This window comes from Microcebus murinus, chromosome 10, assembly GCF_040939455.1.
Source record: "Microcebus murinus isolate Inina chromosome 10, M.murinus_Inina_mat1.0, whole genome shotgun sequence".
Taxonomy (NCBI): Eukaryota; Metazoa; Chordata; class Mammalia; order Primates; family Cheirogaleidae; genus Microcebus; species Microcebus murinus.
The window spans coordinates 3,236,361-3,261,670 of record NC_134113.1 but is presented as its reverse complement, the minus strand read 5'-3'; the positions used below and the strand labels follow the sequence as shown (position 1 = coordinate 3,261,670).

General features: G+C 59.9%; 1 protein-coding gene across 1 annotated transcript in view; it reads left to right on the top strand.

Annotated features, from left to right (window-relative positions):
* GRAMD4 (GRAM domain containing 4) overlaps nt 1-25,310 on the top strand; it is an 86,018-nt gene that overhangs the window by 27,831 nt on the left and 32,877 nt on the right. Inside the window, exons 2-3 of the mRNA XM_076006909.1 lie at nt 13,368-13,578; nt 19,219-19,339. Coding sequence (XP_075863024.1) covers nt 13,368-13,578; nt 19,219-19,339 — 332 coding nt within the window. The remainder of the gene's footprint in view (nt 1-13,367; nt 13,579-19,218; nt 19,340-25,310) is intronic.

Sequence of the window (25,310 nt, the reverse complement as noted above, 5' to 3'; positions counted from 1 at the left end):
CTGCGCGGGGCGGGACCCATGCTGGTTCCCGGCTGGGTAGTATCCCGCCGTGCACATGTGTGTGCGTGCCGCGCCTGCCTCACCTGTCCGCCGACGGACCCAGCGAGCATGCGCACCTGGGCTGCGAGAAAGGTGCGCAGGTGTCTGCTCCACCTGCCGACTTCCTTTCTTCCGGACACACCCCCTGCGTGATTGCTGCATTACTGCGTGGCATTTCTGGTTTTGGGTTTTCGAGCAGCCCTCGTGCCGAGCTCCGTGGCTGCTGCTCTGGTATGTCCCCACCAGCAGTGCTCGCGGGTCCCTTCCTCCACACCACGCCAGCATGCTATTCCCTTTTTTTAAAATTTCAGCATATTATGGGGGTACAAATGTTAAGGTTACGTTTATTGCCCTTGCTCCCCTCCTCGAGTCAGAGCTCCAAAGCGTGTCCATCCCCCAGACGGTGCGCGTCGCGCTCACTGTGTGTGTATACACCCGTCCCCTCCTCCCCCACCTGCCCGACACCCGATAAATGTTACTCCTGTGTGTCCACTTGGGTGCTGATCCGTTAACGCCGACTTGCTGGTGAGTCCACGTGGTGCTGGTTTTTCCATTCTTGGGATACTTCACTTAGTTAGAATGGGTTCCAGCTCTAGCCAGGAAAATACAAGAGGTGCTAGGTCACCGTTGTTTCTTTCTTTCTTTTTTTTTTGTATTTATATGACTTTTATTTTAATATTATTTTAGTATTGAATATGTCACAAGATTTAATGACCAAATTAATCATTTACATTTTTTCAAAGATATCTAAATATATAATTGCTAAAAACTCAAATACAGATAGCAAGCTACAAATAATATATATACATTTTATATATATAAAAAAAAATATATATATATATTTTGTTTCCAGGGTGGGTAGGAATGGAAGACATTAGAAAAGGATGTTCCTGTTGGCTGAACGAAGATCAGAATGAAAGAGGAATTCATTAAAATGACCCCGTGTGCAAAGAAATACACTTGACTTTGAGATGCTGTTTTAGACACATCTCTTCCTGTACAACAATTTGAAAAACGTTTTTTTTTTTTGGTATTTTTTTTTGAGACAGAGTCTCGCTTTGTTGCCCAGGCTAGAGTGAGTGCCGTGGCGTCAGCCTAGCTCACAGCAACCTCAGACTCCTGGGCTCGAGCGATCCTCCTGCCTCCCGAGTAGCTGGGACTACAGGCATGTGCCACCATGCCCGGCTCATTTTTTCTATATGTATTGGTTGGCCAATTAATTTCTTTCTATTTTTAGTAGAGACGGGGTCTCGCTCTTGCTCAGGCTGGTTTCGAACTCCTGACCTTGAGCAATCCTCCCGCCTTGGCCTCCCAAGTGCTAGGATTACAGGCGTGAGCCACCACGCCTAGCCTAAAAACGTTTTAAATGTAGGTCCTCAGTGAAACATCTGGTCCTCGGCCCTGGCTGGGGACAGTATGAAAGGCTGTCACCGCCGGGTACACTGCAGATTGTTTCTCAGAGCTGAATAGTACTCCATGGTATACATATGCCATATTTTATTAAGCTACTCGTGTTTTGAGGGGCACTTGGGTTGTTTCCACTGTGTTATTCCCTTTTTGATATGAGCCGTTTTAACTGGGGTGACACAATATCACTGTGGTGCTGATTTGCATTTCTCTGATGATTGGTGACGTTGAGCATCTTTTCCATATACCTAGTGGCCATTTGCGTGTCCTCTTTTGTGTGCCTGTTCAGATCTTTTGCTCCTTTTAAACTCAGATCATTTATTTTTTTGCTGTTGAGTTGTTTGAGCTCCTTTTATATTCTGGTTAGTAGGCCCTTGTCGGGTGGATGGTTTGCAGATGTTTCGTTCCTTTCTGCAGGGTCCCTTCACTTTGTCGATGGCTGCCTTTGCCGTACAGACGCCTTTTTAGCTCGACGTGATACCAGCTGTCTGCTTTTGCTTTGGTTGCCCGTGCTTTTGAGATCTTGCACAAAATCTTCACCCAGACCCATGTCCTGGGACGTTTCCCCGATGTCTTCTTCTAGTAGTTTCGGAGTTTCAGCTCTCAGATCTGAGTCTGTAATCTGTTTTGATTTGATTTTTGTATATGGCGAGAGAGAGGGGTCTAGTTTCATTCTTCTGCATGTGGATATCCAGTTTTCCCAGCACCGTTTGACCAGACTGCCCTTTCCCCACTGTGTGTTCTTGGCACCTTTGTCCAAGATGAGTTAGTCGTAAACGCGTGGATTTCCATCTGGATTCTCCATCCTGTTGCATTGGTCTCTATGTCTGTTTCTGAGCCAGTACCATGCTGTTTTGGTTACTGCAGCTCCGTGGAAAATTTTGGGAGTCAGGTAGTGTGACGCTTCCAGTTTGGTCCTTTTTGCTCAGGATTGCTTTAGCTGTTGGAATCTTTTGTGGTTCCATGTAAACGTTAGGATATTTTTTTTTTTTTCTATTTCTGTGAAGAATGTCATTGTCATTTCGTTGGGATTGCATTGAGTCCGTAAATTTCTCCGGGTAATGTTGTCATTTTGACAGTATCAGTTCTTCTACCCCGTGAACATGGAATGTCTTTTCATTTCTTTGGTGTCCTCCGCTTTCCTTGTATAAATCTTTCGCTTCCTTGGTTAGGTTAAGTCCTGGGTATTTTCTGTTTTTTGTAGCCATTGTAAATGGGATTGCGTCCTTGATTTTTATTTCAGATTGTTCGTCGTTGGTATGTGTCAGTGCCACAGATTTCTGGATGTCGATTTTGTATCCTGCAACCCTACTGAGTTTGTTTACCAGTTCTAAAACAGTTGTTGGGTGAGTCTTTAGGTTTTTCTAGGTGTGAGGTGATGCCATCTGCGAACAAGGCTAATTTGGCATCCAGATTGGAAAGGAGGAAGTCGGATCAGCCTTGTTCGCAAGAGGCATGCAACTTGCCGCCAGGTCTTCGGTGCCAGGCGGTGTGCTGGGCCCCGGGTACGTGCCACCCTGCTGGTCGGCCGGGCCCACGATGCTTCGGATGCTGCGTCTCTGAGCTGGAGCTCTCTGGGCACGAGGAATAGGCCGTCCTGGGGGCTGGGAGGCCTCCTGGGAAGGCCAACTGGTGGCTCCAGGTAGGAGGAGGTGCTCGGGGCTGGCTCCTGGTTTTACGAGGTCATCTTCCTAAGTTGTCGGTTTGTCACTAGGGAGTGAGGGGCTCCTCCCTGAAGCCTGTGGGGTGGCCCGGCTGCTGTGAGGTGTGGACAGGGCCTCCTCCGCTGGTGGCTCCTCAGAGCTGGTTCTCCTCCTGGCACCCTGAGTCACACCCTCCTTGCCAGCTCCTCTGGCTCGAGTTGGACATGAGATGGAGGGGAACAAGTGGGTGGAGGGCAACAGGCGGGGTCCCCTCGGAGAGATTCTTCTGGCCCCAGGAACGTGGAGACTGTCCAGGCTGCCAGGGCCTCACCGTGGCCCACGCCTTGTCCCATGCCCTTTCCTTAAGGGGACTCTATGGACAGCGAGGCCATGCGTGAGTGGTGTTCCCCAGCCCAGAAAGTCGGACCCAAGTGCTTTTCAAGGGCCGAGGCTCCTTCTGGCCTGCCCAGCCCCCTTTATTTTTTTTGCTTTTTATTTTAGAGACAGGCTCTCACTCTGTTGCCCAGGCTAGAGTGCAGTGGATCGATCATAGCTCATTATAGCCTTGAAGTCTTGGGCTCCAGCCATCCTCCTGCCTCAGACTCCCGAGTAGCTGGGATTATAGGCGAGTACCACCACGCCCAGCTGATTTTTCCATTTTTTTGTAGAGATGGGGTCTTGCTGTGTGGCCCAGGCTGGTCTCACACTGCTCACCTCGAGCGATCCTCATGCCTCGGCCTCCCAAAGTGCTGGGATTTGCAGGCGTGAGCCACCGCGCCCTGTCCTGACTGCCTTTAGTGGGTCAGTGAGCTCTGGGACCTGCTTGAGAGTTCTTGTTCTGCTAGGCGTTTATGGCCCCAGGACAGGGGATAGTCGGCTATGGCCCAGCGGCCTGACCCCGCCCAGTGCCGCCCGTTTCCTCCTGTTCTTGTGACTAATGGCTCGTTGGCACACGGCCGGGCATCGTGCGCTCCTGCAGGGCCGGGAGGCGGTGCGGCCGCCAAGCCTGACATGCTTTCTGCCTGGCCTTGCTCTCTGTCGCACGCAGCCCCTGACGCCCAAGCACGCTCGCAGAGCAGCCTGCTTCCCGGCCAGCTGGGAGCTCTCGGCTTCCAGGGACTCGGGCAAGGGCAGTGGCAGGAAGACGTGACGAATCCGGGGAATCCGGAAGGTGCTTCCTTCCAGCTGTCCTGTTGGCTGGAGCTTCCCGAGTGCTGGTTGCGAGGAGTGGCGGAGGGAGTTGGAAAAAGCAATGCTGCCACTAGCAACGCATTCTTGTGTGTTTCCTGTAGCTCGGTTTGTTTGCATGTATGGCGCAGACAGAGGCTTTTGCCTGCCTACCTGCTCCTCAAGCGTAGGTTCTCTTGCTGGCTTTGTTCACTTAGACAAGTATCTGTGCGGTCACCCTGCCAGGCTCCCCACCCAAGCTCACAGGCAGAGGGGCCTGTGAGTCATCGCACAGTGTGATGGATGCATTAATAGAGGCACGTGCTAACGAGGGTACTGGGATGCCCCTGAGGCTGTCCTGGGGTTCAGGCCAGCTCAGGCTATGGGAGGCCAAGTGGAGACAGCTAATGTTCCTGTAGTGCCGCTTCTCTCTTACCCTGCCTCCCCAGCCTCAGTTTCCCCATGTGTCATTTTGACGATAGCTCTTCCCGCTCAGCCACGTGACCAGGGCAGAACATCTTTTTGGGACGTGGGACCTGTGTTTTTGCCGAGGTTACTGCTGCTGGCCGGGCACGTTGCTGAGCCCTTCCCTGCGCCGTCTCACGCCGCCCTCTGACGGCTGTCTGGGGAGGGCCCCCTACCTGTGGTCTGTGGGTGTGGTCCTCAGGGCCCGGCCGTGGGCTGCTGCCACCTGCCGCACCACCTGTGCGCGCGTTGATCGGGTGGAGTGGCTCAGTGCGGAGCCTGCTCCCCGATGGTTCTCCACGCACCGTGGTACTTAGGGCATTGGAACGGGCGTGGCACAGCCCACGCGTGGTGCTGGAGGCGCAGGGGGGCTGGGACTCGGCCCCTGACTCTGGGCAGGCCAGTGCCCCCTCACCCCTCCCTCGGCCGCGGTGGCGGGTGATGGTGGCCGTAGCTCCCCCTGGCAGGGTGACGTGACTGAGGGTGGGAGCAGCTCGGAGCAGGTGAGTCACCATGTGGCTGGGAAGGCCGGCTCGAACAGAGAGATGGCTCGGGCAGCATCCCGGAGGCAGGGGAGGCCCTGGCACCTCCCACGGGCACCCGCGTGGTGGTGAGGACAGGGTGCGAGGATGGCGGGCCCCGGAGTCAGGGACGGCCCAGCCCCAGAGGCTCAGGTGCGGTGTCCCCAGGTGCCCCGTCCTGCCCTGGAGATGGCCTGCCCGGCCCCATGCAGGTGTGGCTGTCTGGCTCCCACGTCCCGGGGCCGTCTGAGAAGCCGGGGCCCCAGGAACTCTCCTCTTGCATCCAGACCTTACCTCCTGTTTCGAGGGTCTGTCCCCTGAGCCCGTCGTCTGTCGGGGACGGGGCGGGCGAGTGGGAGGGTGCCGGCGTTCGCTGAGCCCTGCTTGCTCCGTGGCTGCGACAGCTGCAGAGGCGGGATCGGGAGCCGGCGCCTGCGGGTTTGGGAGAGCTGGCCGCTGGGTTTTCAGGAATTTTGTGAGTTGGCCGTTAATATAAACGAAAGGACATAAGCTTGTAGTTAGATCAGTTACGTTGAAAACGCACGTATTAGACACTCAAAACTCATCGTTGCTGGATTATTTCCCTCCGTGTTACCGTGGCGTGTGCTCCTGAGGTCGCTGGTCCGGTGTGTCTGCGTGGCGGGCGTCACGCAGTGGGCACAGTGGGCGTGTCCACGCCGAGGGGAGGGGCAGCTGCCGCAGACGGGGCGTGGCCGCCGGTGTATTTGCTTATCTGGACTTGGGAGAGTGACAGGGAAGATGTTAATGTGCAGATGAAAGTTAAGATTGTGAGACGTCTGTCGCTGGTCACTATGCACGGGCTGCAGACATGATGCAAACACCCTGCCATTAGAAAACACGTGGGACATCTGGGGGGTGGTCATGCTGGAGACTCAGACTTGTGGGGGGAGGGGGAGAAGGGCATTTATCGAAACCTTAAAATCTGTACCCCCATAATATGCCGAAATAAAAAATAAAAAAAAAAAGATCCTACAACAAAAAAAGAAAACACTTAGGTCTTTCAGAGCAAGAAAAATTCTCGCGTCAGACTAACAAAGTTTCAGCACATGCCTTCCTTTTTGTTTTGTTTGTTTGTTTGTTTTTGTTTTTATTTTTGAGACAGAGTCTCTGTTGCCTGGGCTAGAGTGAGTGCCGTGGCGTCAGTCTAGCTCACAGCAACCTCAATCTCCTGGGCTCAAGCAATCCTCCTGCCTCAGCCTCCCGAGTAGCTGGGACTACAGGCATGTGCCACCATGCCCGGCTCGTTTTATATTTATATACATATCAAGTATGTATATGCACACATACATATATACTTTTAGTTGTCCAGATAATTTCTTTCTATTTCTTTAGTAGATACGGAGTCTTACTCTTGCTCAGGCTGATCTCAAACTCCTGAGCTCAAAAGATCTGCCCGCCTCAGGCTCCCAGAGTGCTAGGATTACAGGCGTGAGCCACCATGCCTGGCCCTGTTTTTACCTCCATTGCGGTTTGTCAACATAAATAAAAACACCAGCCAGCCTCCCTGTCCCGCCCGCAGACCGTGGCGGCCATAGGTCGATCTTGGGCATGGGAGTTGGGTGTCCCGGAGACTCAGTTGGCTGTCTGAGCTTACACTGGAGAGTGTTGCTGTTTTACTATTATTTGTAAACCTGTGTTGCGTGTAATAAACACACGGGATACGCCTGTGTAAGTGGGTCCCCTCGGGGCCGGCCGTTACACGCTAGCCGGCTCCTCCCTGCGCCGGGGCAGGCCCACACGGTCCCTCCCAGCTCTCCGTCCTCCGGCCAGCTCCGCTCGGGCCCCCGGCCACGGGGTCTCGGAGCTGGTGGTATTGCGGGCTGGTATCAGCACCCCAGGGTGTGCCCAGCCCCCTGAACCCCCCAGAGAGCTTTCCTGCTACAGTGTAGACAGCGCAGTTCCCCCATGGGGGGTTTTGGCCTGACCTCCTGTGACCCAAAGCCCCCAGGATGCCTCACCCCGGGCAGAAAGTCCAGGCTCTTCCTGGAGAAACATTCCAGATTGTTGAAGCCTTGGAGTTAAATGTTTTGTAAGTTTTTGTGGATTGGGGGGCCATGTGCTTCGGCAGGGCCCAGGGCAAAGTCCCTGGGGTGTCCCTTTGCCACGAGGTCTCACCGGAGGACAGCTCCCCTGGGGCGGCCCGAGCAGAGGGGCCCTCGGAGCTGCGGCCTCGTGCCGGCCCCTCCTCCTGCCCCGAGCAAGCGCCCGTTGCCGCCCGCTGCCCGCCAAGCTGTGCGGACGACGACCCTGAGCAGTCCCGGGGAGCCGAGCCCAGCGGGAAGCTAAGCAGGCGTGGGGCGGGGGCACGGCCTAAACAAGGGAGCTGATGATCGGGAAGATCCGAGGACGCCAAGTCAAACCAGGTGGGATGGTGGGGCTAAAGGGGGGGTGCTCGCAGGAGAAAGGGCTGGAACGTGGGACATGCCGGGAGCAGATGTGCGGGTCCTGCAGCGGGGACAGGTGAGGTGGCTGGAGAGGTCCTGAGGGGACACATCGCCAGGGCTGGAGTGTAGTGGGGGGAGGAAGGGGCCGGTGAGGGTGGCAGGTGAGCTGTCCACCTGCCCAGCTGCAGGGAAGTCCGTGGAGGGTTTCAGCAGGTTTGCAACAAGTCTGGCTTCCCCTTTTAAACACCCCCCCCCGCCCCCGCGGACTGCGCGGTGGAGGTGGCTCTGTGAGTCCTGGTGGCCGCCTGGACCAGGCTGGGGGGGGGGGGGAAGCTGCGCGGCCTGGCGTGGGGGCGGGTGGCTGCGGGTGAGGAGTGAGGCCACCAGCCCTGCTTGGAGCGTGGGCCGTGGAGCGCGAGTGCCACCAGACTAGGGGAGCTCCGTGCCGGGCGTGGCCGAGTCTCGCGCTGGCGAGATGTCCGGCAGGCAGTGGCCAAACCGGCTTGGGGCCCGTGGGGAGGCCAGGTGGGGGCGCAGAGTCGAGGGTCAGCGGATCGTCGGGGTACTGGCGCTGGGAGTGGTTGGGGTCCCGCTGACTGTGCCCGGCCTGGCAGGGCTGAGGTGTGAGTCGAAGCTGCGGGAGGGGCTCCTGGGCAGGCCTGGGATCGGAGCAAGCCTCAGGTCGCCAGGTGTGAGCCGCCATCCTGAGCTGATGTGGGGACGAGGGCGGCCAGGGCGGGAGTGTGGGGGTCAGTGGTCACTCCGCAGGCCCTGCGGCTCTCAGGGACCCAGGCCGGCCCAGGGAGCCGTGTGCTGGCTTGGGGCTGTGGGCCTCTGCCCAGGTGGGGCAGTGAGGGAGGTGCGGGGGTGTTGCAGGGGGCGGGGAGGGGCTTGATGGCCTTGCCCTGCCCTCCTGCTCCCCCGCAGAGCCTTGGCGCCTGCAGGTTCCTGCATCCTCCTGCTCTCCCGCCGCCCTGGGTGGCTGTCCATCCTGGGGTCTCGCCTCCATCCCCGGCCTTCTGGCCTCGGTGGAGGTTTAGGGGCCACCTTCCCGGAGGACTGGGCTGGGCAAAAGGCCGGGGGTGCGCCGCGGCCCGCTGTGGGGGTGGGAGGCGCGCGGGTCTCGCCGGACATCTGTGAGCCTCCCCGGAATAGTGTCCGGCGCGTCCTGTGGGAAAGCAGACGCTGTGTATCCAGGGGCCAGCGGGAGAGCCACGGGACAGCCAGGGGTGAGGGCGGCTGGAGCCGGGCCCTGGCGAGGGGCCGCGGACGGGAGCTCGGCCGGCGATGGCGTGAAGCAGACGCGGCTTGGGGCAAGCGCCAGACACCAGGAACCACTTTTTTTCCCCCTTCAGTCTTGGGCTAGGGAAGGAGAAGTGAGTCCTTTTGGTTTGCAAGTCCAGGGTTCCCTAGACACTGCTGCCTTTGTGTGTCCAGAGGCGGTTCAGCGGGTTTCCAGAGCAGCGTGCTTTTGTGCTCGGGCCGCGGGGCTGGACTGCGTCCTGCATGCAGAGGGGCCCGGAGCCTGCCGGGCGCTGCCGGGCTGCGGGGAGAGCCGGGCGGAGCCCCCTGCCCTGCTCCGGGCACAGCGGCAGGTGCCTCCCTCTCCGTCCTGCTGGCGTCCAGCCGCCTCTCAGAGGCGCAGGCTCCCGGGTCCCCACGGCACGCCCTGGGCCGGGAGCAGCGTCTGGAGTAGCCACGGCTAAGGGGTGTTTCCGGATGGAGGTACGCGGGCGATGGGGGCACGGCAGGCCCCACCCGGGTGCCTGGTGTCACGAGCTCTTCTAGAGCCATGTCCATCCCGAGAAAAAGGCTCACCCCTCCGGAAGGCCGGGTGGTTGGGGGAGGGGAGGCCACCTGAGAACCTGGCTGAGGGAGCCAGGCGGGGGAGGAGCCGACCCCCCTCAGGAACTGGACTGGACAGGAAGAGGGAGGCCAATGTGGGAGGGTGACATGGCTCGGGGTGCTGGGGACCCTGGGCTGCTCGGGCCGGGCTGGCGGATGCAGGCAGAGGGGGGCCTGTCCTGGGGGGGCGGCCGGACCACAGGCCGAGGAGTTGGGCTTCCTCCCGTGGACCATGCGGGGGTGGGGGGACACGTGGCAGCGGTGGCCGGGACGGCAGGTGTGGTGAGACTCTGGCGAGAGACATCCGGGGACGCTGGGCTGGCGGGAAGGCTGCTCTCGGGGTTCCGCCTGGGTCTGAGAGCCAGCGGGGGGCGGTCCGTGTGTGCGTGGTGCCCGGGCTCAGCCGCTGCTGTTCATCTGTGGGTCGGGAGTGTGCCAGGTTGGAACATGCCCCCAAAATTTGTGCCCACCAGCACCCGCGAGTGTGACCTTACTTGGAGTAGTGGCCTTACTTGCGGGTGTCATTAAGAGGAGGTCGTCCTGGCGCAGGGTGGGGTGCCCTTCAGCCTGGAACAGGGCTGTTGATGTGGACTCAGAGGGCGTCCTTCTCTGGGGCAGGCACAGGGTAGAAGCATGGCCTGGACTCGTGCCCAGTGGTACGGTCGGTGGTATGGTCGGTGGCGTGGTCGGTGGCGTGGTTGGTGGCGTGGTAAGTGGTGTGGTCGGTGGCGTGGTCAGTGGCGTGCACAGTGGTAACGGTCGGTGGCGTGGTCGGTGGCGTGGAGTGTGACCCCCAACTGAACGCAGTGTGAAGAGTTTGTCCTTTTGAGGAACCCAAAGAGTGAGCCGAGGCGGGTGGGGGCCGGGAGTGGGGTATCTGGGGCCCCCTGCTCGGGGGCGGGCTCCCTGAGGGCCAGCACCAGGACCCAGGAAAACGGCCACTGGTGGCCGGCGCTGCGGCAGGGCGCGCGTTGCATCCTAATGGTGGCGGGCAGGACACTCAGGGCCTCTGTCCCTCTCCCGGCGCAGCCGCCTCATTTGCTTGCCTGAGCCGATTTGGGAAGGTGGCCCCAGCCGCGGGGAGCGCCAGCGACCCAGACACGGGGCCTCCTCGGCCTCCAAGTGGCCGAGAGCTCTGTGCGCGTATGAGCGCGGCTGTCCCACCGCGTCCCGGGTGGAAGCCAGCCAGGGACCCCCGCCTGCCCAGGGGTCTGCGCCCCAGTGCCCCAGGCCCGTCCCCTCGGCCTCCCTTCCCACTGGTGCTCCCAGTCGGAGCGTCTCTCCGGCCTTCTGAGAATGAAGAGGAGTGGATTTTATGTTGCTGCACGTCCCTACCAAGTTGACTCTTTTTTTTAAATTAAAAAAGCAGCAGGAACGGTGACTGCCAGGGTGGGGGCTGGAGTCACCGTTCCACAAGCAGAGACAGTTGCACAGCCGTCCTGAACAAGTGTGGTCAGCGCCACTGAACCGCACACTCAGAAAGGGTGGAGGGGGTACATTTTATGCCATGTGGGTTTTAGCATAAAAAAAAAAAAAATTGGGCAGCTGGGGGAGGGGGAGCCAATGGGAAGGCATTATAGAAGAGAGAATTGCTGAAGGCCACCGTGAGCCAACAGTGACACGGGCCCCATGTCACCTGTGTTCGTCCACACGCCTGTTCACCATGACGTGACCACAGGGTTCCCGTGTTGCAGGTGGCTTCGCTTCACAGGGACGGCGTCTTTCGTGAGCACCGGTGGCCTTCTAAAACCCCCTGCCTGTCTCAGCGGGCAGTGGTGGCGTGTGGCCCTGGGCAGGACCTTCTCCCCGTCTAAGACTCGATCCCAGGGCCGTGCGGAGCCCAGCAGGTGGAATCGCTGGGCCCGAGGGCGTCTGTGCTCCCGCGTCCTCACGCGCTCTGCTGCCCCGTTAGCTTCTGTTTCCTTGTCAGTGAAGTTGAAGGTTTTACACCAGTCGGAGGGCGGTCTTGTCATTTTCTTCAATTTATTCAGACACTTTTGTGGCAGACATTACTCCCTAATGTGTACATTTGCTTCCTATATTCCCCTTCACCGCGTGGTTTTAAGTTTTCACTTTGTAACAAATGGAAGTTTTGTGCTTTTATCCCGTGGTCGTGGGTTAGGATTCGTTACTTTGTGGTTTATTGTTCAGTCTCCATAGGATCGTCATCTTTTCCCTCGGGACCTGATAGGCGCTGAGTTCTCTTTCCTTTTGCGGTGCGTGTTGTTAGGGTTACTGGCCCTCAGTCCCCCTGGGGTTCACGGTTCCTCTGGGGGATGTTCTTCCCGATGGCCCCCGCCGTGTGGGCAGGGACGCCACCTCCCCTGTCACCGCAGTGCTGCCCACTTCGGGGGACGCTGGGTGTCTGCACCACCCTGTGTAGGTCCTGGTCCCTGTGGGTTTGTGCCAGGGCTGGTGTCAGGCCACCCCGTGGCATTCGGAGCGAGCTGGGCGATGCCTGTCCTGGAGCACCGCGGCCCCTCCCCCGACCCTGCGCAACTCAGCGGCTGCTGCTCAGAGCCAGTTCCGGAACAAACACTCTGACCGGCTCTCGGGGTCCCCGCTGCTAGCGGGTCTTCTTGACGTGACTTGACGTGAGCCGTGACACCAAGGACCGCAAGGAGCCAGGGGGCTGAGTCAGGGCTGCAGGCGGGCACATCTGGGGGAGCTGCCCATCCTTGGTGGCCCAGCAGGTGTCCTTTCCTCGCCGGGAAGTACCTCGGCCGGGCCCCTCCCTCCTCGCACGCTGCCCAGTCGGCGCGGGCCATCCCAGACTTCTTTGGCCTCGCTGGCGCCATCCCCGCTGCAGAAAGCTGCAGAGTGGCAGGGCGGGCCCTGAACCCAGGTGTGTGCGGAGCCCCACCCTCCTGTGGGCACCCAGGCTTCTCGTGCAAGTCTGGGGCTGGGGTTTGGGGGACCAGTGTGGCCGAGACGGGGGTTGGGGGACCCTCCCAACACGGCCAGCCTCTCCTGCCGGCTTCGGAGGGGACCTGGCTGGACAGACACTCACCCTGCCCCTGGGACTGGGAGTGCCTCGTTCCTGGCCCACTGGGGCAGAAGAGGGAGTGGGCACCCCATGGCGCCTTCATCCTAGGTGTAGACACACGTGTGAATTTACACACAGCGACCCTCGGCTCAGCGCGAGGCGGGCACACCAGACCTCTTCCCCGTTGCGGCAGGCTGGGCGGGGAGGCGCGGCTGGCACCAGGCTCCTCCCCAGCTCCCTGGGAAGGCTGCTTGGAGGAAGCGAGTTCTGGGTGGAGGCTCAGAGGCCCAGCCAGGGTCAGGCCACAGTAGGAATGCATTGGAGGCAGACGGAGCAGGGTGGGCGGGTTCCTGGGACTCGGGCCAGGTCCCACCTGTCCCAAAGGGACTCCACTGAGGCACGCCCAGTGCTGAGTGTCCCGTGGTTTCCAGGCCTTGGCTGCTGTCCTGGGCAGTACATGTGGCCGGAGCATCCACCCAGTGCTTGACACTTCGCTGGGGAACTTCTGGGAGTGGTTGGCCCTCCTTCCCTTTTACCGGGGCCTTTGAGCCACCTTGGTGGGCCAGGCCCAGACCTCAGCTTCCGTCCGCCTGGGGGCCACTTGCCTAGTGGGAGGCGGTGGGAGGAGCTCAGTGGTGGGGCAGGCCCGCGGAGCAGACGTGGGGCGTGGGCACCCTATGGCGTGTCCACCCTTGGTGCATGTGCAGGTGACGGGGCCCTGCCTGCTGGGGGGAGGCGGGGTCTGTGGGTCGGGGTTTTCTTTGGAGAATCTGGACTGGCCCCTCCCCGGGCACAGGGGCTCGGTCGCAGCCCAGGGCACGGGGCCTGGAACCGTGTGCAGGGCCGGCGCTGGCAGTGGTGGGTGACGGTGCCCTTCCTTCTCCCCCAGGGACCCCGACCGTCATGTTAGGGTGAAGCAGAGGAGCTCGGTGCTGAACATGCTAAGGAGGCTGGACAAGATCAGGTTCAGAGGTCACAAGAGAGATGACTTCCTCGATCTAGCAGAGTCTCCAAACGCCTCGGACACCGAATGTGGAGACGAAATACCCCTGAAGATACCTCGGACCTCGCCCCGGGACCCCGAGGAGCTGAGGGACCCCGTGAGTACCCCACCATGCCGGCCTCGCCTCCGAGTTTCTCAGCGTGGGCTGGCAGTGTCACCCCAGTCCTCGGACGGCCACGCCGAGCGTGGACAGGCAGATTCGTGTCCCGCTGTGCCGCTTAGAGACAGAGAGACGGGCCTGCTCCCCGCCCGCCGTGGGCCTCGCCGGGCAGCGGCTCCTCCCGGTTAAGCCACCTCTGCGTTTCCCTACCTCCCTCACTGGTTTTCCTGGGGGGTCGGCAAACGTCTAATGCAAAAGTGACGCTGAGGCCCTGACCCGAGCCCTGGGAGCCTGGACACAGGGATGGGGGAACGTGGGTGCGGGGGGAGGGGGTATGGGGGAGGGTGGGTGCAGGGGGGGGGCGGAGGGAGGATGGGGGAGCGTGGGTACAGGGGTGTGGGGGAGGGGGGAGCGTGAGTGCGGGGGTGGGGGGGCAGGGATGGGGGGAGCGGGGGTGTGGGGGTGTGGGGATGGGGGAGCGGGGGTGTGGGGGGCGGGGATGGGGGAGCGGGTGTGTGGGGGGAGGGGGTGGGGGAGGGTGAGTGCGGGGGGAGGGGGAGGGTGGGTGTGGGTGGGGGGGGCAGGGTGCTGTCTGGAAGCTGCTGGCACCTGGCTGGTTGGTCTGGCCACAGCAGGGTGTGTGTCCCTGACCCCCGGCAGCTGGCTAAGCCCCGGCTGGCCCTCGTCACCTGTGCAGTCATGGCTGGGCCTGCTGCCCGTCCTGGGGGCTCTTCACGTGGGCAGCGAACGAGCACCTCAGCCAGGCCCCGGGTAGGGGGCCCCGGGTGGGAACCACAAGTGGGGCCTGCCTTCCGGAAGCTTGTGTTCCATGGGGGCGGAGTAGGCTCACCGTGGCCCCTTCTCTGCCCAGGTGTGCCACTGGCCCCTCCCCCACTGTGCACGCCAGGTGTGGCGTCCCTTGGTGTCCCCTCCCAGCTCCCGAGCCAGGTTTTCTCCCCAGGCATGTCCAGGGAGCACCGGCCTTCGGTGGCTGCTGTGTCATTTATGACAGGACCAGTGACTGCCTTGCTCCTGGCCGGGGCTGAGAACGTCCTGGCGCTGCCTCCCGAGAGCCGGCTGCTCCCCCTGCGCCCGGCGGTGGGGCCACTCTGCTGCCCGGGCTGGTGCAGTGGAGCCGGGGAAGGGGTGTGCCCGCCTGTCTGGGCGCTGGCCTCTGGCCCAGGCCTGGTTGGTCCGCCAGCCGCTGTGCTGTGTGCCCCTCACCGTCCCATGTGCCCCTCCTGCATCTTTTGTTGCCTTGATGGGAAAACTGTGTCTTGTCAAGTTCTGGCCGGTGCTGGCATGGGGAGCCGTGGGCCACGAACCCCGGGTCTTTGGTCTGAGTGTACAAATTGCCCCCATCAGGTGCTTCCAAGCTCAACGGGGAGGGGCGGCAGGGATCCTACTCAAAGGCCCAAGCTGGGCTGTCCTCCCCGCTCCCACCCTGTCCGTCTGTCTGTCCAGCAGGGCTGTGTGGTAGCTGCCTTGCTCCAGGGGTTGTCCAGGTGGGGGCCAGACCCGCCCCTCTGAGTGTGTGGGTGTCCGAGTTGGGGGTGGGCATGGAGGTGGTGCAGAGGGTCTCCAGGGCCAGCCCCCCCCCCCCCCCCCCCCGCAGAGCCCCACCTGGCCGTTCACCAGCTGCTAGGCTTAGGTTGGCCACCCAGCCCGGCAGCGCCACCCACTGGGCAGCTGTGCAGATCACAGGTGCTGTCGTAGGAGAGCGTGGCACCTGCCGCTGGCACCTGCCGCTGCCTCTGCGACAGTCCGAACAGCCGGCCGGCCAAGGGCCTCTTGCCGGACGTGGTCTCTGCATACAGCTGGTGGCACAGCTGGAACGGGGCTGCCTGCCAGGGGCTCTGAGGCTCTGGCTGGTGCAGGGGTAGTGGGTTGCAGGCATGGTGCTTTGGTGTTGGTGTATGGCGAGGTTTGGGCAGGGGGTGGCTCTGGGACTTTGATTCAATGTCCTGCCTTCAGGTGGCTCTGCTTGCCAAGGGGGCAAGGGAGGGGGCCTGTCCCCGGGGGCTGCCGTGGTGGGTGAGTTGGAGGGCTGTGGTGGTGGGGTTGGGGGAGCAGGTCCAGGTTGCAGGTGTGGGTCTGGTTAGAGCAGTGGGAGGTGAGGCTGCCAGATCACAGGGTCTTTGCCTGGGGCACAGCATATGGATTTGGGGGCACAGGGAGCCCCTCTAAGGGGAGGGCCTGTGTCCAAGCTGGCTGCTCTAGGGTGGGTCACCGGTGAGTGGCCTGTAGAGTGTGGTCCTGAGGTTGGCAGCTGCTGGGATGTGGTGCAGGTGGGGTGGGCAGGGGCTCGTGAGGAAAGCAGGCTGTGGTCTGACCAGCAGGTGCCGTCCAGGAGGCGGGAAGGGTCCTCGGGGTGACGTGTTGAATCGGGAGGGAGCCTGGCTTCTTACGCTGCAGCTGGGGGTGGGGGGGCAGATGCTGGAGAGGCCAGGCAAGGTCAGGTGTGGACCTCACCTCCCCTTCCTTGTGGCCGTGGGTGGTGGAGCGGGAAACCACCGCAGGGACCCAGACGGAATCTCGGGAAGGAAAGTCAAGTGGCAGAAAATGGCCCTGGCCTGGGGGCTCGTGTTGAATGCGGGTCAGACACTGACCGCAGGGCAGCCGGGCCAGGCTGTTCAGCTGCTTAACCTTGACCCGAACTTCAGCGTCCTCGGTTTTAAAAGGAGATGAAATCGTGTCTGCCGCCCAGGCCTGCTTGGAGGATGGAATGAGGCGATACGTGAAAAGTGCTCGGGCGTGTTGGGCTCGTCCTTGGTGTGCGGGTGACTGTCATTGTTGACAGCCATCCCATATTGCTCCTGCAGCCACCCGGGCCCAGGCTCCCTGGTGAAGCCTCATTCTTGTAGTGTGCAGACCCGCTCCGGTAGTGCTCGAGAGGCCCCCGGGATGGGGTGCAGTGGGTGCCTGCCGCCCCGAAGCCCACCCTCCCGTTGCCCTCCTTGGGGTGCAGTGCTTCCCCTGCCCTGCGCAGCCTCCTGGGGACACCCCAAGACCCCGGCTCCAGCGCTGTGGCCTCAAGGCTGGTTTCCCAGCAGCTGTGTTGAGACGGACCACACAGCACAGGCCACCTGTCCAAGGTGTGCAGTTCAGGGCTTGCTAGCGTGTTCCCAGCGTTACGTGACCATCACTGCAGTCAGTTTCAGAACGTTTTCGTCGCCTTAAAAAGAGGCCCCGTACCTTTCAGCAGTCACTCCCCGTTTCCCTCTGCCCCAGCCCTGCCGGCCGCCAGTCTGCTTCCTGCCTGTGGGGTTGCCTGTCGTGGGCGTCTCACGTAACCAAGGCCACGTAGCGCACGGGCTGTGACCCGGCGTGAGGTGCACACGGCCCGCCCGTGCTGTGTAGCTGGCATCAGCGCTTCCCTCCTTTTTGTGGCTGAGGACCATCCACTCTGTGGACAGGCCACGTTTTGTTTGTCCATCCGTCCGCTGACGGACACGTGAGCTGTTTCCGCTCTGTGGCCACGGTGGGTACGTACGGCGGTGTGTCCGAGAGCAAGTCTCTGTGCGGACGTATCTTCCCGTGGAGACCTGAGCTCTCACGGTCTGAGGAGCGAGACCACGCCGTGCCCAGGCTGGCCACGCCGTCCTGCCGGCAGCGTCAGGGGGTGTCTCTGGGTGCAGACAGGGCCCGTGCCGCCGCTGGGACCGCCCCCACGCTCTGCGAGGCTTCTCCCGGGGTCAGAGCCACCGGTCTCTCTGTGAGGCCCGAGACCTGCTGCGGGGCGTGCGTCCCTCACCTGCCCCGGCCCGCCGAGGGCACGCAGGTGAGCCACGCTTCCCTCGGGTGGCAGCGTTGGGCCGGGCGTGTCTCCTCTGTCTGTGTCCGGTGGCCGTGGACCGGCTGTCCCCGAGGGCTGTGTCTCCACCTGAGCGGCCCGCGGGCCCTCAGACACATGGCGTCTCGGTGACGATGCGGCTCTGAGCGGCTTCAGTGTGCTGCGCTCTTACCAAGAGGGGGTTGGTCCTCTCCCCGTGCGTCAGCCTTCGCTTTTTATTTTAGTAAAACGCACATAATGTAGCATTTACGGCTTTCCGACCGTAAGCGCGAGCACGTTCGTGTTGTTGTGCGGCCGTCACCTCCTCCGTCCCCAGATCCTCCCACCTTCCCAGGCTGAGGTTCCGCCCCGAGGGGCACCGACTCCTCGTTCCTGCCCACCCACCCGGGACTCGGACTCCTTCCCTGCGAGTCCGAGTGCTCCAGGGCCGTCATATGAGTGAAATCTCGGGGTATTTGCCGTTCTGCGTCTGGCTTGTTCCACTGGGCACAGGTGAAGTGAGCCGGACACAGTGTCACCTCTGACGTCATGGCTGCGTGTCCCGGGCGTGGGGTCGAGGGCGGAGTCCAGACCCCACTGGGCGGGGAGGGAGGGGCGGGGTCCTGGGTGGACTTGCAGGCCCCTTCAGGCAGGCGTGCGGGGAGCGGCGCAGCATTTCGGGGTGATGTCCGGGTCAGGGTGTGGTCAGTGGCAGGGAGCGGAGCTGGGCACAGGAGGCAAGGACGGAAGAGGCAGGGTCATCCGTGTCGCCAGGGCCAGCCTGGAGGAGGGGCGGGGACGGGGGTGGGTAGCAGTGTCTCTAGAGCTGGGGTGGCATCTTGGGGGAGCCCCCATGGGACAGACGTGTACCTGGGGAGACGATGGTGCTGTTCAGGTGGACCCCGCCCAGCCTGGCGTCCCCTCACCTAGCCCCAGGGGAGGGGGGCCAGGGGACCAGGGTGGAAACACAGAGTCGCCGAGGTTGTGTGCTGGGCCCTTGTGTGCCGTCCCTCGCCAGGCCCGGCAGGAAGGCAACTGTGCGTGTGCACTCTGTGGCCCTGGCAGGCGTGGCTGTGCAGGCGTGGCCTTTGCCTCCAACCGGCAGGGCGTGAAGCAGCCCCTGTGCCCAGCCCCTGGAGCCTGCCTGGCTCACGGTGGTGGGGTGGGGTTTAATTCCCTCTTCGTGGAGCAGACGGGACAAGGCCCCGTCTGGAGTTGCTCACCTTGGCTCCTCGCAGACCCCACTGCCCGGGAGCCGTTGTGTTTTCTCAGATTCACTCGGCGTGGCCGGCGTGGCCTCCAGCCGTGGCTGGGGCGTGGGGGCACGCTGGCTGGCACAGTCCTGGAGTTTCTTCCCTCTGCAGCCCGGGATCAAGACCACGGCCATCAAGAGGCTTAGTGCCCTTGTCTGAGTTTAGTTTTTAAATTATTTCTTAAAGTGGGCTTTGTGGGGGCTCTGAGTATCCCCACGTCGTCTGGGATGTCCTTTCCACCAACAGCGGAAGCCAGGGGGGACCATGCGGGTCTTAGGGTGGACCCGGCGTCTCCCCAGTCCCGTGGCTCAGGCAGGCACTGGTGGGCGCCCCGTCACTTGGCCACCCGTTGTGCCGTCCTCTTGTCCAGAGGCCGAAGCTGCTGGTCCCTTTCAGACGCTGCCGCGTCTCTGTCCTGAGGCCCTCGGGCGCTGCTCAGGGAACCGGGTGGTGCAGGTGCAAGGCAGGTGTGGGTGCAGGTGCAGGTGTGGGCACAGGTGCAGGTGCAAGGCAGGTGTGGGCGCAGGTGCAGGTGCAAGGCAGGTGTGGGCTCAGGTGCAGGTGCAAGGCAGGTGTGGGCGCTGGCTCTGAGCTCTTATGTTTCTCCTCCAGGCTGGTCCAGGGACACTCATCATGGCCGCAGGAGTCCAGGACTTTAACCGGACAGAGTTCGATCGACTGAATGAGATCAAAGGTCACCTGGAAATCGCCTTATTGGAAAAACACTTCTTACGTGAGTACCAGGACGTGCTTGGAGGGGCCAGGCTGAGGCAGGGGTGGCGGAGATAGGACGTTGTCTTGGTGATGCGTGGTCAGGAGCTGGGGCTGAGAAGACCCACCTTCGTCTCCTGAGTCTGGGCCTCCCACTCGCCGCTGCACGGAGCCCGTGTTTGCTTGGTGGGGGGGTCTTTCCTCTGTGGGGTAGAGTCTCAGGCAGGAAATGAAACATTCTTGGAAAGTTCTGATTATTGTAGTGAATTGGGTCTGTTGCATTCCCAGTGGTTGGCTCAGAATTTCCAGAGTTTTTTAGGACTCTGAAATCTTACGGTTCTGTTAGATTTGCGTGTCAAGGCGGGAGGGAGAGTGGTGGGGTCTCTCGTCCGTTGGCCTTGGCTAAGCATTCCTGGCTCACTGGGGCTTTGGCCTTTGGGGTCGTGAGAGCAGCAGAGATTGTTCTGGAAGGGCCAGTGATTTCCTGGCAGATACGACCCCATTTGATGTCTTGCATTTTTCTGTTTCTTATTTGTTTTTTTAAGAGACAGAGTCTTGCTCTGTCACCTGGGCTAGAGTGCGGTGGTGCAATCGTAGCTCTCTGCAGCCTCGAATTCGTGGGCTCAAGTGATCCTCCCTCCTCGGCCTCCAAAGTGCTGGGACTACAGGTGTGGGTCACCATGCCCAGCCTGATGTATTGCTTTGATGTTCTCTCCTCGCCTCTGTGTCCTCCCTCTCGTGCAGATTGGGAAACTGAGGCACAGAGGGTTAACTGAAGTCACCCTACCATTAGGTGAAGTCCTCTGACTAGTTAGGGGTCACTCGTTAGTGAGAAAGCACCAGGCAGATGATCCCCAAAGTCCATGCAGGCGAGCCTGCGGTGTGTTCACGCTGTCACCCTGGCGGAAGTGATGCTGTCAGGAAAAACATAGAGGAAGAAACTCCTTCATCCCTGTGTGTCCAGAGCCGGTCACTTCTGAGCCACGCAGAGCAGTGCCCAGGTGCAGGGGGCGGGACCCCACCTGTGACAGGCAGGGGCTTAGGACCTGGGCAGGCAGGTGTCGTGCCCAGCTCGGGTCTCCCTCAATGCTCTGGGCCAGACGGCCGGTGCCTCTGCCGGAAGAGTCATCGTCCTGGTTCTCTGTCTGTGGTTCCCACTGCCTGCACTGGTCGTGCCTCGGAGACTGGGCTGGCGTCTGCGAGTCTCAGAAGTCCGACCCTCTCTTCTCCTGACCAGGGCCTGCACAGGAAAGCCCTCAGCAGGTACACGTTCGGTGCAGTGTGTGCATTTTAGTTAGTGTAGACGCAGGCTTTCTGTGCTGATCAAGTGTCTTGGGAAAAATTGTTTTTTTGCTTTTTAATAAAGTCCTTGCCTCTTACTTGGGTGGGCCATTCGGGGGCTGCACGGTCCGGAGGGAACAGCGAGGTGCAGTCTTCCCGGGGCTCTTGCCTGCCACACCTGCAGGCTGAGGGGAGTGGGGGCCTGGCTCCAGTGTGTCTGTGTGCTCACCTGGCACTTGAGGGTCAAAGGTCAGCCCACACAGCCCTCTGGGTTCACCTGGCAACAGGTTGGAGATCAATGATGAACTGTGTGTGGCCACGGTTAACTGTGTGTGTGTATTTACAGGAGTAGTTAACTGTGTGTGTGTTAATGTGTGTGTGGCCATATTTACCCATGTATGTGTGACTGTGTGTATACAGCTGTCGTTAGCTGTGTGCGCCCAGGTATGGCAGTCATTACCTCTGTGTGTGCCTAGTTAACTATGGCACTAGTTAACTGTGTATACAGCAGTGGTTAACCATGCTCGAGTGCACACACGTGGGTGTCCGTACTCCAGCAGCTGCCGTGGCCCCCGGGGACTGGACGTCAGTGGTTCTCGGGGCAGCTCTAGTGATGCACCTTGGCCACACCGTGGAGTGACTTGATTTCCCCACAAGTGTTAGGTTGTCATACTCTCGGCTCAGGCAGAGAGGGTCAGGCTGCCCGGAGCTGCTGGCAGGGGGCCGGCCCTGATGGCAGTCCTGGCGATCTGCTGCCTGTGACCTTGGCCAGCGCCGACCTGCAGGGGAGTCCCCACCGTGGGTCTTTGTAAACGGAGAGGGCAGGCCGTGCCCCGGGCGGCGCGGTCAGGGGCTTTCCCGGGCGGGTTGTCCTGATCGGGGACCTGTCGTGTGGAGGTTGTTCCCGGGGCGCACACCTGGAGAGCACACCTGGACAGACCCCAATGAAGTCGTCGGGCAAAAGACGCCGCTTTGTCGTCGTGCGGAACCTCATGCAGTTGCCTTTTTGTGAGTCAGAGTGGCTGAATATTGGCGGTTTCCTGGGGCTCGATGTTGCGTGTTCGCAGAGCAGGGGAGCTGGATGAAGGGGAAGGGTCTGAGAGCGTCTAACAGGGAGCCCCCAGGCTGGGGAGACAAGGGGGCCTCCGGGAGAAGGGGCTCCTGGGCGGGATGTCAGGGGAGTGGCTCGCAGGTCAGCGGGGTTGTGTCCACTGTCCACTCACGTGGACTCGAGACAGGAGGGGTGAACCTGCGCAATGAAGACAGCTGGACCCCACTCCGGGGCTGAGCGGGTCCCTGAGGGAAGGAGTCCCCAGCCACGGAGCACTGTTGCCAGCGTCCTCGGACCGGCACTTGTGACTCTGCCCCCAGTGTTTGCCCAAGGAGTGGCCTGTTTTACTCCCTGGTAGCTCGTGAGTTCGACTTTGACAGCCCTCGGGGTGGCAGTTATGGGCATTATTTTTTAGTTAAGGAAAACCTCAAACCTTAATGTGAACACGCGTGGAGCACGCAGTGCCGTGAGCCTCCCGTGTGGCAGCCCACCATCACTCCCACAAGAGCCGAGTCTGGGCCAGCTGCTGTCCTCTGCCCACGCCTGGTATCTTGGCGCAAACCCCAGCCAGTGTCCCACCATTCCACCTCCAGATATTTCAGTAGGTAGCTCGGTATGTTTTAAAGACGGAAGGCCAGTCCAGCATCACAGCTTAAAAAAAATAACCCCCCCCAAAACCAGTTTTTCATTATAATACTGTCAGATAACCGACTTGAGCTCAAATTCCCCTAACCCTTTGAATCCACAGCCAGGTGAGGCCACGCCTCATGGGTGCCGGGCCGTCTCCCAGCTTCACCCGGGCTCTCTCGGGCCGCCGACTCTGTCTCCGGCTGACCAGGTCATCTGCCCGGCGGGCTCTCTGCTCTGGACCCTGCCGACCCTCCCCGTGGACTTGACACGTGGCCTGCCACGGTGTGTCCCCTGTGCTGCCCACACCTCCCTAGAGATGGGATGTGGTGGCCTTCGAGGGGGGACCCTCTGTGGGGGATGGCGTGTGCTTCCGTGGGGCGGTCTCTCCCTTCAGTGTCAAGACCTCGACGGTCATCGCCCTGCCATCCTTTCTCCATGTGTTAAATGACGAGTTTCTGCAAATGCGCTTCCCTTGGTCACCTGTTCGGTTACCAGAGGGGTGGAATTCTCTGCTTAGACGGTCCTCCAAAGGTGATTCAAGAGGGTGCTGGGCTTTTGTCGTGGGGTTTTTTTTGGTATGGTATCAAAATGGTGGATTTAAACGCATTTGATGTGGTTTAACCGTTGTAGGTTTGTGGGGGGTTTTTGATTTTTTTTCCTTGTTGTTTTTGAGTCAGGGTCTCAATCACTCTATTGCCCAGCCCGGAGTGCCGTGGCATCGTCATAGCTCACGGCAGCTTCAAATTCCTGGGCTCAAGGGATCCTCCTGTCTCCGCCTCTCACAGTGCTGGGATTGCAGGCATGGGAGGTTCCCTGCTTTTCCGTGTGACCAGACATCCCAGGCTCATCTCCAGCATCCTCTGCTCCAGTGCTGGAATCAACCGCTTCTCAAAAAAGCCCCGGTTGCATTGGGTAGAAGTGATATTTGCAGACTAAATAAGGATCCTGACACTTGTTGCTGCAGGTCAATCATAGTGACCTTTCCGGCGGCCAGGGCTGAGGGCCTCCTCTTGAGTTCGTACGGGTACTTCGCCCGGAATTCTCATCCGGGACTCCCGGGTTTCTGTCCAACTCATCCGACTTTGACCGAGTCTTCCTCTGGCGCCGGAATCCTGGCTCTCAGAGAGTGTCACCAGCGTTACTCATTTGTTCGATCCCACGACAATGCACACAAGTCTCAGAATAAAACGCCGGTACTACTGCCAGCCACAGGCTTGCTACAGCCAGTTTGTAACTGTTTCTGGTTTTGTCCTAACGGCATGTCCCACTGGGGAGCTACAGATTACCGTGTTTGATCGTCACTTGCCAGAATTTTTTTCCCCTCTTTGTGGCTATGTCATCAAATCAGTACAGTGTTGGGTTCGTTTGTTTCTTTTTGCTTTAGATTTTTAGAGATTGCTTTTTTTTTTTTAAAGTATTTTGACATGATTTCAGACCTATAGGAAAGGTGCAAAAATATACTCCAAAGAATTCCTGTATATTTTTTATACATTTATTCCCCAGACGTGAACATTTTACACTGTCTGTCTGAGCTACATGCCCAGCCACCCACCTGCCCGCCTTTCCCATCCCTCCACACATTGTTTTTCCTGAGCTGCTTGAGGGTCAGTTGCAGACATGACGCTTCTCAGCTCGAAATACTCTGCTGTGTAGTTCCTAAGGGCGAGGGTTTCCTCTTATCTCACTGCAGCACCGTTATCAGAAGCAGGAAATTAACACTGACGCAATACTGTTATCTGGTCTCAGACCTTAGTCGGACTTCTCTGTTGTTGCAGCGATGTCCTTAGCAGCTAAAGAACGTTCCAGGTTGTGAGCTGCGTTCAGTTGTCACGCCCTCCAGTCTCCCCCCACCTGGAACGGTCGCTCCACCTGTCTTTGTCTTTCCTGATCCCGATGTTCTCAAAGAGCACAGGTCAGCCAGTCTGCAGAAGGCCCTGAATTTGGGTTTGTTCTCATGAAGAGACACTGGTCATGCGATCTTGTGCAGAGCGTCACAGGCGTGATGGGGGGTCCCGCATGCGCCGCATCAGGAGGTGCACGATGTCGTTTTGTCCCGTCGTGCGTGGTGTGGAGAGTTCTTGAAGGCAGATTAATTGTATTCTTACAGCCGTCTTAAGTTGTTCGCACCGTTCCAAAGTCAGGGCATATCCAGAGAAGTTGAGTTTCTCTCCCTGACCCCATCCCCTCCCTTCCCCTGTAGGTAACCAGTTTTTTCCCATTAATAATTGCACCCTCTGTCCTTCCGTGGACATACTTTGTAGGAGCAGGCGTGTGTGTTTGTTCCTGCCTTCCTCCTTAGGTAAGCGCCGCACAGTCACATGTTCTGCTCACTCACATCCTGTCCTGGAGGTCCCTCCAGAGTGGCACAGAGGGGCGCTCCCTGCTCCGGTTTACATCTGCGTCCGCCGCGTGGCCGGGGCCTGGTTTCACCCGCCTGTTCCCCGTTGATGGACCACGTTGATGGACCACGGTGTGTGTAGGCCGTTAGCAATAGTTACCGGTAGTTCTCACCAGCCTGCCTGCACCTCGGGGGTGTGGGCCGGACTTAACCGTTATACCCCTCGCCTGTTGTCACGGATACAGCAGTGACTCAGTGAAGGGAGGGGAGAGAGCTCCCTGGACTGGTGTGGGGAGAGCTGGGCCCCGGAGGCAGGTCCCAGACGCCTGGTTGTGGACTCAGCCCCCGCTGAACGGGTAGCTGCGAGCGCTTACCGGTTCCGGGCCTGAGCTCCCCAGCTGTGAAACAGCTCGGTCGGTGGTCAGTGCTGAAATCCCGTGCAATTACCTGGTGGTTTCTCCAGAAAGAGACTCTTACTCCTCACGGAGGAGAGGAAATAGCCCAAGTGCACACAGCAGCCTTCTCCAGTTATTAAATATTGAAGGGTACAACTGTTCCTGTGAAAAAATGACACAGGCTGAAGAATGAGAAATTGAAGTGGCGTTTTGGCTCATGGCTGAAAGCAGGAGCCTAAATTTGTTAAAGAAGTGCATAAATAAATTAAAAGCATCATCCATTTTTATTTAGCCCAAA